Consider the following 15,368-nt stretch of genomic DNA (forward strand, 5'->3'; position numbering starts at 1 on the left):
CGCATTACTTAGTGAGAAATTTGAAGTCTTTCATATATGATGTTTAGTATTGCAGTGCTCAGATGTGACACAGCCACAGAAACACTTCCACAGAGCTGGTCTCCTACCATCGGGGATGCACTCTGTGTGTTTCTGTCATGACACCATCCTAATTAATCCACTTCTAAACAAGAGAAACCTCAAGTGAAATCTCTACCAACAAAGGTTTGTTGGTGGAGACAAAGGTTCCTCTCTGGGTTTGTCATGTGAAAAGATGACTACAGGGATAGAAACACACTAAGGCAAGAAGTACTTAGCTTTATATTTGGCCATTAGAATGAAGCATGAGGGCCCGTCCCATCTCATGCTCACTCCTCAAAGGGCTGTCAGCCATCCTGTCTCCAGCTGTAAAGTCTGGTCTCAGTTCTCTGCAGAATGCAAGTCTACAGGATTCAAACAAAATTAGTTCCACAGGGTATATTTTGCCATTTCTTATTTTTTATTGCCTTTTCTAGTTGTGAAACATGATCTTACTGTGATAGGTTCTGTACAAAATAAGCCACCAAGAAAAATAGTTCCATAGTTTAGGCACTCCCAACCACTCTCTAGAGAAGGAAATTGTCTACAGTAGCTAGGAATAAAAGTTGGGCACATAAATTAGGCACTTGAGGTGCCTAATTTAGGTGCCCAACCTAAAAATTAGGTGCCTAATTTAGGTGCATGGTGGAAGTATTGTTATTGTAGCCATGACAGTTTAAGAATCTAAGTGAAGCAATGTTTTAAGAGAGAATTACCTTTTTTTTTTTTAAAGATTTTTTTTTTTTTTTTTTTTTTGAGAGAGAATTACCTTTAAATAGAAGAAAGGATATAACTCGTGTGGGATGCCTAAATGACCTGGCTTTCAGGCAAACAAGCCTTGTCTGAAAACAAGCAGAAAACTTCAAGATTAGTAAAATATCTCTGAAATTAATGTAATTATGTTAATCAATGAGACAATCCAAGAGAAAAAAGAGAAAATTGTAGCTGGCAACAATGAAGCTGGATAAAATGAAAGAGAGAATAAGGACCAATTGCTCAGTCAAATATTTTCTCCCTCTCCTATCTTTTTATCGTATTAGGCTGCTACAAACCTTAGCTCTTATGCTCTTCTGAAGTTAGCCTGTAGCTTTCCTTTGAGGATAAGGACTCAGAAGTCAGACATAATTTGTCTTCTGAGAAGTACTCTTCCTCTAGTAATGGGCATGTTCATGAACTTAGTTGATTATGGGCTACAGTAGTTATTTGGTTTTACTCATTTTATATCTATGATGGATATTTTATATCTATGATAGATCACTAAATCATGAATTCCTCTCTCCCTTCTTATTGGCAATTATAAAGTAAGCCAACTAAAGGGAAAGAACATAAAGCAAAAACAAAACAGGGTGGCTCAGTTGATGGGTAGTGATCGTAGTACACCAGAGACCAAGTTGTCAAGGTTTTTGTTAGTGCGATAATAAAGGAGTACGTTAAGGAGATTGAAGAAGTTAAGATGAATGTCTGGAGGGAAAACTTCATACCTTACAGAAGAGTCCCTGGAGAATGCATACAGATGCTTGCTTGAAAGAGAAAAGTGTTGCACTGGAAACTTAACACTGATGATTTTCAATTCAGAAATGAGAAAACCACAGGCAGTTTCAGAATCAGCCATGAAGGTCAGCCATGAAGGGCCTTGAAACTTTTTTTTTTTTTTTGGGGGGGGGGGGGGGGGGGGGCGTTGGGGTGGCATGTAGGAGCATTTTCAGTAGAATTTAATGCAGTAAGAGAGTTTTGTAAAGTTCAGAGAAAACAATGCTAAAAACTGCTATAGTAATGGACAAGGTTGTATGGCTAAATCATAGACATGTTATGAAGGGTGAATTCATAAAATTTAGACACACTTTGGTTACAAAAGTTAAGAAAAAACATAAGCAAATAATGTCATTAGATTATAAGCTTAAGCAAGAGAATGCCACAAGAAAGAACATGGAAAGTAAAACTGGGGGAAAGACGTAGAGTCAGCTAGTCTAGGTTTTAGCTATGTTGAACTCCATTAGTGGTGATACATCCATGAAAAAATATTAGAGGAAAAAAATATATAATTTCAGATACAAAGGGCTCAGTTTCAGGTAGGAGAAACAGAACTGCAAGTTATCTGCACAGAGCACTAGCTGAATATCTTTGGACAGAAGTCAATAGCAACTTGGATGGCATTTCAGTGAGAGCAAAAGGTTGAAGGTACATTCAGGAGCACGTAAGATGAAACAAGATGAACTCAGATAACATTTTCAGGAAACTTTGGAGGTAAAAAGAATATGGCAATGACTGGCTTGGTTGTTGGATGAACATGTGTGTGCAGATCCATTTCTTGATACACAGGCTGACTCAAATATTGACTCAAGTTTTTATTGGAATAAAGCCAAATTGCATGAAATAAGAACTTTTCACAGGTGTTCTACCCAAGACAAAAACCCCTCAAGAAAGTCTAAGTCGGATCAAACTTTGGAATATGTTTTGGAGCATTCATGAGGGACGGCAAGCCTTTTGTTGAGACTACCTTAAATTCTGAGAAAATGAGGCAAGAGGAAAGCTGTTTTACATTTTTATTTTTAAACTACATGCAGAATCTTCCTAATGCTCTGTTAATGCTCTGTCACAGCTCAGTTATTAAACACCCAAAGCACACTAACCCCTAGGCTAATGCAGATAACTATTAGCCTTTTGATGATGCCTGAAGGTAATACTACACTGCATTTGCAATGTTTTCTGGTCCAGTGTTTATGAATCTAAACTTTTTCACTGCTGCTACTTTGCTTAAGCCCTAGATATCGGAGCAAAGACATACAGGATTGTAGAAAAAAATCTTTCTTCAGGCTGGTTATTCTTTAGGCTCAAGCAAACTGGAGCCAAGTTGTGGTAAAGCTATTAGAAATGCGCTTTGCAATGAAATATATTCCAGTCCCACCACCATAAACTGACATGTGGACAAACTATGAGACTTCAAACATTACAGTGCCAGTGGATCAGGCATTCCTCCTGACATTATTAACAGCATATCACTTGTAAATCAGGCTCAGACTTTGTGGTGAGACTTGCTTTCCAGGAAAAGGATGCTATATGACAAGTAAGACAGAGCCAGACCATCCATAACAATTTGAAGTGAGGCAGGTGGGTTTGGTACCCCCAGGCACCTGTAGGCTCCGAGCCATGGACAAAGCAGAAGGTAATTACGAAATAGATAAATTGTACCTTCAGTTGTGGGGTGCAACAAAGTCTTAAGGGTACTCCTGAAACTTATTACTAGTGGAGTAGCACATCCATCCAGTAGAACATCCCATCTGTGCAAGAATTGTAACCTCCAGAAGCAGAGGGGAACCAACAGTGTAGTTGATCCCTTTATAGAGAATAAAGATATACAGGGGACTGGTGTGCAGTCATGGTATTTTTACACGCTCTTGCCTTTTTTGCTTCCTATCCCTTCCTCAGCCACTGTCAAACTACTGCACCACAGTACAGATCCAATATCCAAACCCTCTGCTTTGTTATTTCTTATTTTTGGTGTCTTTCTATTGGCTAGCTCCATTGTTAGAAATGTCCATAACAAAGATGCATGGACTTGAAAATATTAACTGGGTCTTTCTGTGGTGTAATGAGTATATCTGCCACCAGAATGACAATTCCAATGGCAAGTTCATGAGTAAATCAGTTTAATTACTTAATTCAGGAGTTTTCTGGTTCATCAATAGAAATCTCCATGCCATTGCAAATTAAGAATAACCACATCTAGTTATTGATAATTTGTCCTAGCACAGAGCCGCAGATCATTATTACCCCTTTCTTCACCAAAGAAATCACCTTAGCGAAGCTTTTGTTATGGCCTATTCACAGGTATTGCAAACAATAATGTTACTACTAGAGCAGTATTCTCAGGAAGGTAAAACTGCCGTCCAGGGAAAATGAAAAGGCTCAGCAATTACTCACATGCTTTCACTGTGGGTAAAATGACAAGAAAATCAAAATCTCAAGGCCAGATTTCCTTTGATACTGTGGTGAGGGTTAAAGAAGAATTATTAATGCTCTGGAATTGAGAGAGTAAAAGGAGTTTCTTTTATTGCACCATCCAAAAACATTAATTCACCTGACTCATTATCAAGTTTCCTACCAGCTAAATATTTTGCACTTGAAGTTAAACAGACAAGAGGTTTCAAATGCATTTTGATTCTGCCTATGCAGCCTGGTAAAGAAATTTTCTACTTTGTACAACTGAGAAAAACATAGATGCTGTAGGCTACAGTATCATGTTCAGAGGAATGAGGTGGGTAGGATAGGGCATTAGGCACTATTATACTCTAGGGAAGAAAGAGCAGACAGGGGCACAATGGAAGCACTTCATTATATTTTAAATGGGAATAGTTCCAAGGATAGGAAAGCCTGTGGTGCTTGTAAAGGATTAAGCAGGGTAATGTGCTTTTTAAGAAGACATAAAAAGGTATGTAATGTGATATGTTTAAGCCTAAATGATTTTTCTTGGAGTCCTCAATGAATGTTTAAGCAGGCATGACTTAGGCCTCTGTAAATCCTCCCTGAATAAATAACTTCCCCGAAAATAGAGACTCCTTTGACAGAATGAGATGCATATTTCATAACCTATGCAAAAAAAGGGAAATCAATTTGAGATACACGAAACACTTACGAATAATAAAGAAAAAATGAGATAAAAGTGAATATTCTCTGGAATAATCCAAGCATATATAGGAATACAGACAGCTTCTCATCCGTTTCCATTTGACAAAGCAGGACAAACAACTGAATTCTTCCCTTGCTTTGATACAGATCTTAAGATGCTTTGTGTTGTCTTTTGAAAAAGGAAGAGACAAAAAGCTGTAGAAGTTTCTAAAGTGCCTGTGCTCTTCTGGCTGTCTCCTGTTGGAGGTATTTAACACTCTGCTGTCTTTTCAGGGTAAATCCACCCAGCTGCTCTCTAACCAGATGTGATGCTGTAAACTGCTGTTCACGTGGATGCTCAGAGATACATATTCACCTGATTTACAAGACAAGGCCCAATACATATCAAACTCCAGAAACTTAAAATGTCATGAACTTCCCATCCTCTTTTCCTGCCAGCCTTGCCCTCCCACCAGGAAAAACAAGTCACAGCCACAGACATCCCGATGCAAAATGGGACGATGCAATCATTGTCATTTGGCTGCATTGTGTTCCCACTCGCACAGGTGAGATTCCCCATGAAGTCCCAGGTACAGCAAATGCACTGTCCTGCTGAGCAAGCAGGATTATATGCCGAGTAAGTCAGCATTTCATCCAACTCCCCCTCCCTCTGTTTATAGATAAATTCACATTAAATTGCTACTTTCCTCCAAATACAAAGAATACAATTTTCAGAATAGAAGCAAGACAAAACTGCAGGATTTTAAGATAAAAAAAATGCTTGGCTAAGCCTTTTCCACATTGCAAAGCCTGCCTGCCTGTCTAACCAAGTCGTTTTGTGATGTCTACTTGCAAACCCTATTCATCTCGGAGTGGGTGCAAGCAGGGCCTGGAAAAACTACTGTTTAGTGACGCCTTAGCACTGGTTAATAGTAGAAACAAAACAAAGCACAAAGGGAGACCAGTGGGCTTAGAGTCATTCAAGGCCCTGAAGGGTTTTATGAAGCTTATAAATAGGCAGAGGGGACCTATGAATTTACTCTAAAATGTTTGGATTTTTTTGGAAGGTATTTCACAGAGATTATAATCCCTGACTTTTATCAATTATCCTTTTTAAAGGGTGCCACCTGTGAGGGCAGTCAAACACTGGAACAGGCTTCCCAGAGAGGTGGTTGCCCCATGCCTGTCAGTGTTCAAGAGGCATTTGAATAATGTCTTTAATAATATGCTTTAACCTGTGGTTAGCCCTGAAGTGGTCAGGCAGTTGGATTAGATGATCTTTGAAGGTCCCTTCCAACTCATCTATTCTATTCTAATTTTCCTTGCCTAAGAGTATTTTTTAACATCACGTTCATCTTCCAGCTGAGGGAGAAGAGTCTTAAATGACTCTTGAAAGGCACAGCTTCTTTCTTTTTTTTTTTTTTTTTATTTTTTTAAACCAACAGACCTTTCTTCCTGAGCAGGCAATCCCCCAAAAGCTTCCATGTGAACAGAATTTGGCAGATAACCTTTTTCTGTGTTATTTCTTTCTGTAAGGCAAAAGAAGGGGAGAAACTGCAACTGCATAGGTGGATGTGTATGTTCACTGGAACCAGACCCTCTGATATTTTAAAACTGGAGGGTGGCTAGCTTGCTCGCATTACAACTTGTTTATTTTATGCCACCATTTGCAAGTGCTTGTTCCTGGGAATTGGAGGCATGGGAGCCAGATAGAACCCAGATAGTTTTGTTTTTGTAAGTTTTAAGACAGAAACTGCAATGTTTTCAGGAACTAGGTATCAAAGACTATAATCTGGAATTACTTGCCAGCATGATACACTGGTTGCTTTTTTCAACTAAAAGCAATTAGTCAACACTGTTGTCTGTGTTGACTGCTCTGTTTGATGCTCTCTGTTTTCTGATTCTCCCTTAGTATATCTTGGAAAGGCAAACCAGAAGGTGGGGGGGGCTTTTTTTTTTTTTTTAAATAAATAAATAAATATATATATACACAAAAGGCAAAACCTAGCTTTATCAGACCCTTGCAAACAGAGCTAAAACATATTTTCTCAAAAAAAGCAATTTCCTCTAGCCAATAAATCTTCAGACTGTCTTTTTTTCCCTTGCTTTTTCAGCTTATGACTTTTTCTAAAAGGGTTTCAAAAGTGCAGCTCCCCAGGGCCTTCCTTGCCTCTTCATTCATGCCATTTTGTCCTTCAGAGGAGAAAATATGATCTCAGTTATACAGAGGGTGGATTAGTGACTGTTAAAATTCCAAATAATCTTTATTTTATTTTTCTTTTATTATCAAGACATAAACAGTGGCTTCACAACTCTTTTTACATAGCCTTTTCTCTTATGTCTCCGTATCTGGTGTCAAACACCAGAAATTATAGGTTTCCCTGGCAAATGGATTTCAGTGCACACAAAACACAATTTGCCCCCATTTTTAAAAGTCTTTAAACCAAGCTTTAGACAACACACAACTCTACGGATATTTGCTCTGTCACATTTTTGAATTCAAAATCAATCTGCAAAATATGGTATTTAAAACAATGCGAAGGTACAATGGTAGAGATAAAGTTTGTATTTAATCACCCACTAACCATTATTCAGTCATACTGAACCATTTCGTAGACTGTTTCTTATAAAAGCTGTAGCTCATCCACAAAAAAAGGAGGGAAACATTGCACTTAAAAATGTCCCTGCAAAAACTGACTCTTGCTTTCAAATTATTTTCCCTCTGTTAAACTCATTACAAAAGTGGCCATGTCTCTTTAAAGATAGATCATATTTTTCTGCCTACCTCTCTTGAAACATGCATGATTCAGAGCTACAACTGAAAGCCAAGGTTTTCAGTGCTGGGAGCCTACAAAATAAGTTAATCAATGTCTTGTCTTGAAAGCGCTTTAAGCTTTGTACAGTATATTGCCATGTCTTTTGGTATTAGAAGTCCAGTGATCCTATTCCCATTTTGCATCCTGACAAATGCATTAATCTCTTATACCTATAAATCCTTTTCAGAGCAAGCACTCTAGGTACTTACATTTTAAAATGTAGTTGAAAAAAACAAGCTGAGAAGCCCCAGTTCTCTGTGCTGATGCAATGGGCTTGCAGAAGCTGGTACTAGGCACGATCATTATCTGGGTGCAAAGGCATCCCTTACAGTCAAAAGCAACAACTAAGCAAATCTGGTGTTACCACAGAGAGTCTCAATGGGAAGAAAAAGTAAGTCATAGCAGTACCTTTTGAATGCCTGCAGTCGACTCCAAGACGTTGTTCTCTGAGCCGTTACTTCTGTTAATCATCCGCCACATTTGGGAATACATGCTGTCCCTCTCAAAAGGATTCATCCCTTTCACTCGGACGTGCTCATAGACTGCGGAGTCCAAGACAGTGCCATAAGGAATATCTGTCTGCCTTGAGAGATCCTGGAGAGACCTTAATTGTTGGTGAAGAAAAGAGACACAGGAGACTTGAAGCCACATTTTCAAGAGGAAGGAGCTGCAGGCAAGCAAAGGGCAACATACAGAAAGATGGCTGTCAAGCCAATTTTTTTCTCAGTTTGTATTGTTTTAGAAGACAAAGTGAGACTGAAAAAAATGTTTCTATGATTTAAGACACAAGGAGGAACATTAAGTGAAAAGATGGGGTGGAAAAATGAAAATGGGTGAAAAAAGAAAAAACAGAAGGAGCAAGAGTATCCTGTCAAATGCTGAGAGCTCCTCTGAGCTGGGGCAAAGGAGAGAAGGGAGTGTTGCAGTCCCTCCAGCAACTCCAGTCCCTCCACTGCAAATTAAATTGTCTTAACAACAGAACTCACTGAAAACAGCCCAAAGCACCAGGGCTGAGTATTTGTCTGGGCTACCAGGTTACATGGCGAAGAGCAGCTTTTGGGCATCATTCCAGTACTGAACTGTGCACCCATCACACATGGGAGGTTGCATCCTACACCATTTTCAGGATGATTTCTGTTATGGTTTCACAAACTGCCTCTGCATTATGGTCCATGTTACTCTGTCCAACTTTGCATTTTATATAGTCTTATTCTTTCCCTATAAACAGGAACAAATTAACCAGTTCTGAAGTTTCTAAAGTGTCCCAAGTACAGCTTTCTCAACCCTGTTTTGGCCTTAAAAATATATATTTTTAAAGTCTTTTAAGTCTCCTTATGTCCTGGCCTTTATTTTCCTGTCCTATAGAACTGCTTTCCCATACCTTTGTTTCTTTAATGGAATTCATTAAAGTTTCAAAATAACTACTGCAATATGTCTACTGCCTAAAACCCATTACAGCTTTCCTGGCACAAATTAACTTTGTATAAACTGCACGAATCTAGTGGATGACACCTAAGGACAAATCAAGGGGCTGAGCGCTGTCTAAAAGCAGGCAATAACAAACTGAAAAAGCTCTTTGCAGCTGCAGAAATTGTAAACTCAACTGCAGGAAATTCATCAAATTCCATGTAGCATTTTTGAAACATGTTAATTTAAAGACTAGTAAAAATGACCTTACACGGGGAAGAAAGGGGAATTCTTTGATGTTTCAGAGATGACACTGAAGAAAACAGATCTTGAAGGATATGTATGCCACTGAACACAACAGAAAGTGAGAAACAACGTAAGAAATCAGTAGAGTTCAGAGGCAAGGGTTTAGAGGTTCACTGAGTCAAACAGAAATCCTTTGAAATTCAGACATATGGACTTAGAAAAATATTGCACAAGAACTAAATTCTAAGCAGATAATATATAGCAAATATTAGGGAAGGATAAATTCAATTTTGAAGGGTAAATAACCAACAGCATTAAAAAAACACAATTCTCTCCTCTTTCTCCAACAAGAAGGCATTCTTCTTCAAGAACATAAGCAGGAAGGAACTTACAAGGAATCGGTACACACAGAGGATCACCAAAGGTTAGCTGCAAGATGAAGCTTTTGCTGAAAATTAGTATATCAGTCTCCTACCATAGGACTGAGACTTGCCCTTTTCTAGGAAGAAAAATGTAAGACTGCAGTAGACTGAGGTATCAGGAGATACCTTACCTAAGTATTGTGGCTTATTCATAACTGAAAATTGGAAAAAAAAAATCAAGCCCAGATATAAACAGGTATGAGTTCTGAAAGATTATATATGAAATGCTGATCCGTTAGCAAAAATGTGAAATTTCATTACAGCCAGTGCATGAAAGGGAAGTGATAAATATTTTTTAAATGCTCTAGTGGTGATCAGGGGAATTACAAAAGTAAGCAACTAGGTAAAATGTCATACTCAGGTTTAATAAATAAACTGAAATAAGGGTTGATAAATTTTAAAAATAGCCATCAGGTAGATTTCAGGTAGCCATCAGGGAAAACTATAGTCATTTTTGAAATTACTAAAAAAACCAAGGTTTTCAAAACATCTTCATTAAACAATACGAAGATGGTAGAAGTACGGGCAGGCTACAGAAGGAGGACTAACAACATAACAACATAAGAAGGACATGTACTTGCTGAAGCAAGACCAGAGGAGAGCCATGAAGATGATCAGAGGGCTAGAGCACCTCTCCTATGAAGGCAGGCACCTTGGTGAAAATTTCTCCCTCTTTCACCATTACACAAAGTCTGGTGTAGTGGAAGGTGTATTACTATTGCATTTATAGTCTACATATCTGTCAAAAGCATCACTGATGCAAGGCACTAGATAAATACAAGTTACTATATTCACCCATTCTGTGTCACTCTAGCTGCCACGAATGTACTTCTGTATCTCCTGGCAGAGCTCATAAGTGCAACAAACTGTCATAGGATACATATTGTAATGTCCTGTAATTGTTGTTATTTGTCATACATATTACTAGAAAAGTACACATAAAGTATTTACCGTCTCCAATTTCTAATGACAACACCTAGCAAAACTGCAGTCATTATTTTACAAGACTCTGTATAGCCATACAATTTCTAATGTAACAAGCAATAAAGCACTTTTTTTCTGAAATATCATTGCTAACTGGTATATAAATGATACATTTAACTGCTGCCACAAAACAGTGCAGTTAGAAACAGCGCAAAAGGAAAAACAGCTCCTCTGTATATCTTGCAGCTATAAAAGCAACCTTGCTATTTTTTGACAGGCAAACCAACGCTAGACTTAAGTGGTTGTCCAGAAGCGCACAGCAAACAGGTATGGGAGAGTTCTCATTTTATCAGTGAGAAGCAAGTAAGAGTGCCATCACCTGCAAAAGGATCACCAGCAGAGAAATAACAAGGAGGAGAATTATGTTGATGCCTTCAGGAAAGTGCAAGGTAGTTGTATAGTCTGGCATTAACTACAGTCTGCAGGTCTTCACTGTTTGGTGTCCTATCTTAAAATGCAGGATGCCTCTCAGCTGCCCCACTTTGCACCTTTGCACATTTTAGGTGCTGCTCCATGCTGGGAAAGTAATGGCAAGAAGACAAGAGAGAGAAGCGTTTAAACTCCACAGATGAACTAAATGCTATCATCAGCTGCAAACCCCAAGCTCTTGTTCACCTGACCCTATGCTGAGGAGTGAGAAAGTTTTGCAGTCTCAGAAATGTACAGGTGTGCATGCTGCTATGTAGGCATGTTGCTGAAATGGTAAAGACCTATCACATCACGGACTACATCCCCTTACACAAACAGCCAAATAATATAATAATATATATGACCTGCTTCAGAAACTGCTTTTTATAACCTGCACACTTCTGGAATAACATACACAACCTAGCAGCCAAGCTATGGCAAAACAAACAAACAAACAAAAAGCTACCAACAAACCTCGACAGAACCAATAAAATTATTAAATCATTGAGGTTCCTTTGCAAAAGAAAGAAATTTTTCTGCTATGCCTCCAGCCTGGTTTGCAGGTTACACATTGTTCAATGTACCTTTATTCCTGGATTAAACAACTTATTCTCTGTTCAGACAAATAGCTTTAGTGGAGACGTAAATCCCCAGCCTCAGTATGTCACCCAGTCTCAGCACACAGCTGCCAGACCAGACCTCAGAATAAGGAAGAAGTATTAGTTAAGTTGATGAATTCATATGGGATATTCTCTAAAGCTCAAATTCTGATGGCATTATTCACTTTGGATGGGAATTTAATTTTGCAGTAGTTTTACTGATCTCAGTTGAAATACCTGCAAAGCAAAGTACTTCTAAGATGAGTATGGGTATTATAATTCCACACTTAAATAAAGCCTCTCTCTTTGAATTTCTCATTTTGAAGCAGTAAGGTAATAGAAGTGTTTAAAACCAAATAAAAAGCACATAAAGTTGGAAAAAATGCTATAAAATAAAATGCTTTTAACTGAGCTTGCATATAGACAGATTCTCCTTATAGTGAAGTGACCGTGCAGTGCAATACACAAGTCACAGTTCAGCTTGTGTTTTGGTTATCACACATGAAGCATTGTGGGGAACAATATTATACATGGTCTTTATGTTAAGCTTTTTTCTCATTAAAATTATTAGGATAGTATGAATCTCATTGCTTATACTTAAGTCTTTATGACTAATTCTGATAAAGATTTCCTATGCATTTTTTTTCCCCTAGGACATTAAGGATTACTTCAGAGGTGATACTAGGAAACTGGGCACAGTAAGCCAAGAGCTTTGAATGTTGGCAGTGACAACTGTATCAGAAACTAATAATGCTGCTTGCTAGTTTGAAGATCTGGGAGTATCACATAAAAGGACAGGTTAAGGAACATTTTGTTTTTTGGAGTAAGGAAATATCTACTCCGATTACTGCATTCTTGTGTAACCCCCCTTGCAGAAAACATGTAGGCAGTTGTATCAAGCTGTTTAAAACCTAGGGGACATCTTAGCTTAAAGTGAATCACAGTTAGAAAAAAAACACTGTGAAAAGAATGACTAGGCAAAAGAAGCATTGCAAAAGGCATGTTTTATTGCCATACTGCCATTATTTGGAGGCAGAGGTTTCACTTATCAAGCAGGAGGCACTGCTTGTATCTTGGAGAACATAACATGAACTTCTTATTTTATGAAAGACATAGACTCTTTCCTGTAACATGTGCAGTCACAAGTCTTAATCAAGCTTCCACATTTTTAGCAGTGGGTTAGATTTAAACCTGAAGCCACCTACCACTAGCCTTTCTTATGACAAATCCTTTGGCTTCACCTCCGATCCCTGATTTCTTGGCAAAATTTCAGTGCCTTTGAGATGGTGGTGACATCCTCACTTTACCAAGGAAAGCAGTGCAGCCTGAATAAAATCAGTCTCTCTGCCAGTGGGCTCTAATTCTATCCAAACAGAATCATAAGACACAGTAATGGCAATAGAGGTTCAGTGGTGAAATTCATAGCATCAGCATCTACAAGAAATAGCTTGAGTCCTCCAAATGTATTTGGCATTTTCCAAGAGAACATACTCTTAATTACCATTCATTCATGTTGCATTTGAGACAGTGATGTCAAGATCTAAGGAATACAGAAATTATGCTTTGCTTTGCTGCCATAATATTTTGGCACTTGAAATGCTGTTTGTCTTGATTTAAATATCATCTGATATAGGGATCAAGTGTGAATAAAAGATGCCCTACATAGTACTTTATGACTTGCATGTCTCTGTTCCTGGCACTGCCTGCTGATATTATTATTAATACTCCCACAGGTATTAAGAGTTGCCATTTGCTTGGAAACATAGTCCATTTTAAAGCTGTATCAAATTTTAATCAGAAAAGCAGAGAACAAAATTCCATCAATCTCAAGTGAGGTTATGCACAGATCTACTTCAAGACTCTCTAGGAATTGGGAACAATTCACTAGTCCTTCTCCTAGTGTATTTCCTAACAACATTTTGTCTGCTCTTCTTAAAATAAGCTTCTGGACACCATGACTACGAAAAGCAACCCAAGCACTATAACAGCCAAGAAAAGGAAGATGGAAGAGTTCTGAACAAAAGCTGATCTCTAAGCTGCAATGCAGTAACTACCGAAATGTTCCATAGGAATGAAGTGTTCTGCGGGCCGCTTGAAGCCTCCTATCTTTCATAAAATATATCAGAAGGACCACACGCTGTCAGATCTGGTACTAGCTGGAAATCTGAAATGAAAACCTATTAACTACTTGTTACATCTGTGCAAACCCACTGACTGCAATCTCTTTCATTTGTATGACTTTTCAGTAGCTGGCTAGATAGTACTACGAGCAGAATCTGGTTTATTTTCTTTAAATACTTAAACTTATTTCCATTCTGGCCCTCAAAGCTCCCCAAGGTACAATTTGATCTGTTAGAAAAAAAGAGCATCAGCTTTTTTTCTCTATTGCTTATTCATGTTTGCCACTTTGCAGTAATTCAGCATGGTAAACAAACAGCTTTTCTGTTATGTGCTGGTTTGAGATCCAATTCTGGCAGTTTTGTAAACTAAAGTTTTACACTCTCACCATAGTTAGGATAACTTCATTCCCTAATGGATACTTAACACATCTAATTACTCTATTTCTGAGCTACAAGCACTTTGATAAATGTCTCTGTTCTTTCATTTCAGAAGCTTTCCAGCTGCAACATTTTCTACTGAATAAAACATTTTCAGTGACTTTGCCCATAAATAATACAGCACAAAGACCAATGTAGTCCCAACTGTACATAATAACCTCAGAATTCCACTGGGAATTTTCTAGTGACATCATAATAAACTACAAGAAAAAGCTGAAGATGTATTAAGTTATAGTTTGGGTATATTTTATGCTTTTTTACATATGATAAAAAAAACCTCAGATATTTGTCACAGTAATTTGAACATTTTTCTGGACTACTTCAAAACCAGAAGAATCATAATTTCAAAGCAGGATGCAGAGGCATATTTCATATTTGTAGAGAAAAAGAGAATGACTGAATATATCATCATTATTTATTTTGCATATACAAATGTGAATGTTGTTTGTTCGAACTCCTTAGTCAAATGTAGGACTTTCTAAACTTAAAAATAATATATCAGCCTCTCTCCAAACCTCAAGATGATCAACAAACATCAATGAAGAATTTCATTTTACTCCCCTCTAAATTGTGAAGGGATTATAATTGGGACTACCAAGTCAAACAGTCGGGTTGCATCAAAATAGCCCTGCAGCACTCCAGAATCTCAAAGTCTGTAACTCAGATCTCAACAGGAAATAGTAACTCAATTTAACTGGTGATGCAACTGTGACAGGGGAATGACCTTCTCAGGTGCTTTGGTCTGTTTTACATGTCCGTGTCTTACAGTGCACAGAAAGAAAGGACGACAATCACAGACACTTCATTTCCAGTTGGGGACAAATACGGGCTGGTACTGCCTGGGCTGAAGACAACAGAAATTTGGACCATGGGACACCAAATCTTCCCTTTCTGAGGGAGCAGCAAGAAAGAGAAAGTGCAAGAGGATGCTCCTAATGGGGAGAGTCAGCAGGCAACCATGTGCTCAAAGCGAGGGGCTGCTTCTGCTCTCGAGTCTGAGCTTGGGCATATAGTTGCAAATAAAATCTGACTACAATTGGAGATGTTTAGTTGTCCATGTGCATGGATTGTTTTTAACATGCAGAAAACCTTCACATAAAGGAAAAGTGTCTTAGTGAGATTGTGATTAGTGTGATTGGCTAGTATGCAGTGGTGCTTGAACCTAACCTGTGAATTCACAGGAGACCAGAGCTTCTCCTACCTGATCTACATCCCTGAACTAACCGTCTCAGGGGGCATTTCAAAGAGATTTGGAAAGCAGATGAA

At 38.2% G+C, this 15,368-nt stretch overlaps 1 protein-coding gene across 1 annotated transcript in view; it reads right to left on the bottom strand.

The window, feature by feature from the left end:
• GRID2 (glutamate ionotropic receptor delta type subunit 2) overlaps nt 1–15,368 on the bottom strand; it is a 709,039-nt gene that overhangs the window by 80,943 nt on the left and 612,728 nt on the right. Inside the window, exon 13 of the mRNA XM_032187515.1 lies at nt 7,887–8,082. Within this exon, the coding sequence (XP_032043406.1) occupies nt 7,887–8,082 (196 nt within the window). The remainder of the gene's footprint in view (nt 1–7,886; nt 8,083–15,368) is intronic.

The sequence above is a fragment of the Aythya fuligula genome, chromosome 4 (assembly GCF_009819795.1).
Source record: "Aythya fuligula isolate bAytFul2 chromosome 4, bAytFul2.pri, whole genome shotgun sequence".
Taxonomy (NCBI): domain Eukaryota; kingdom Metazoa; phylum Chordata; class Aves; order Anseriformes; family Anatidae; genus Aythya; species Aythya fuligula.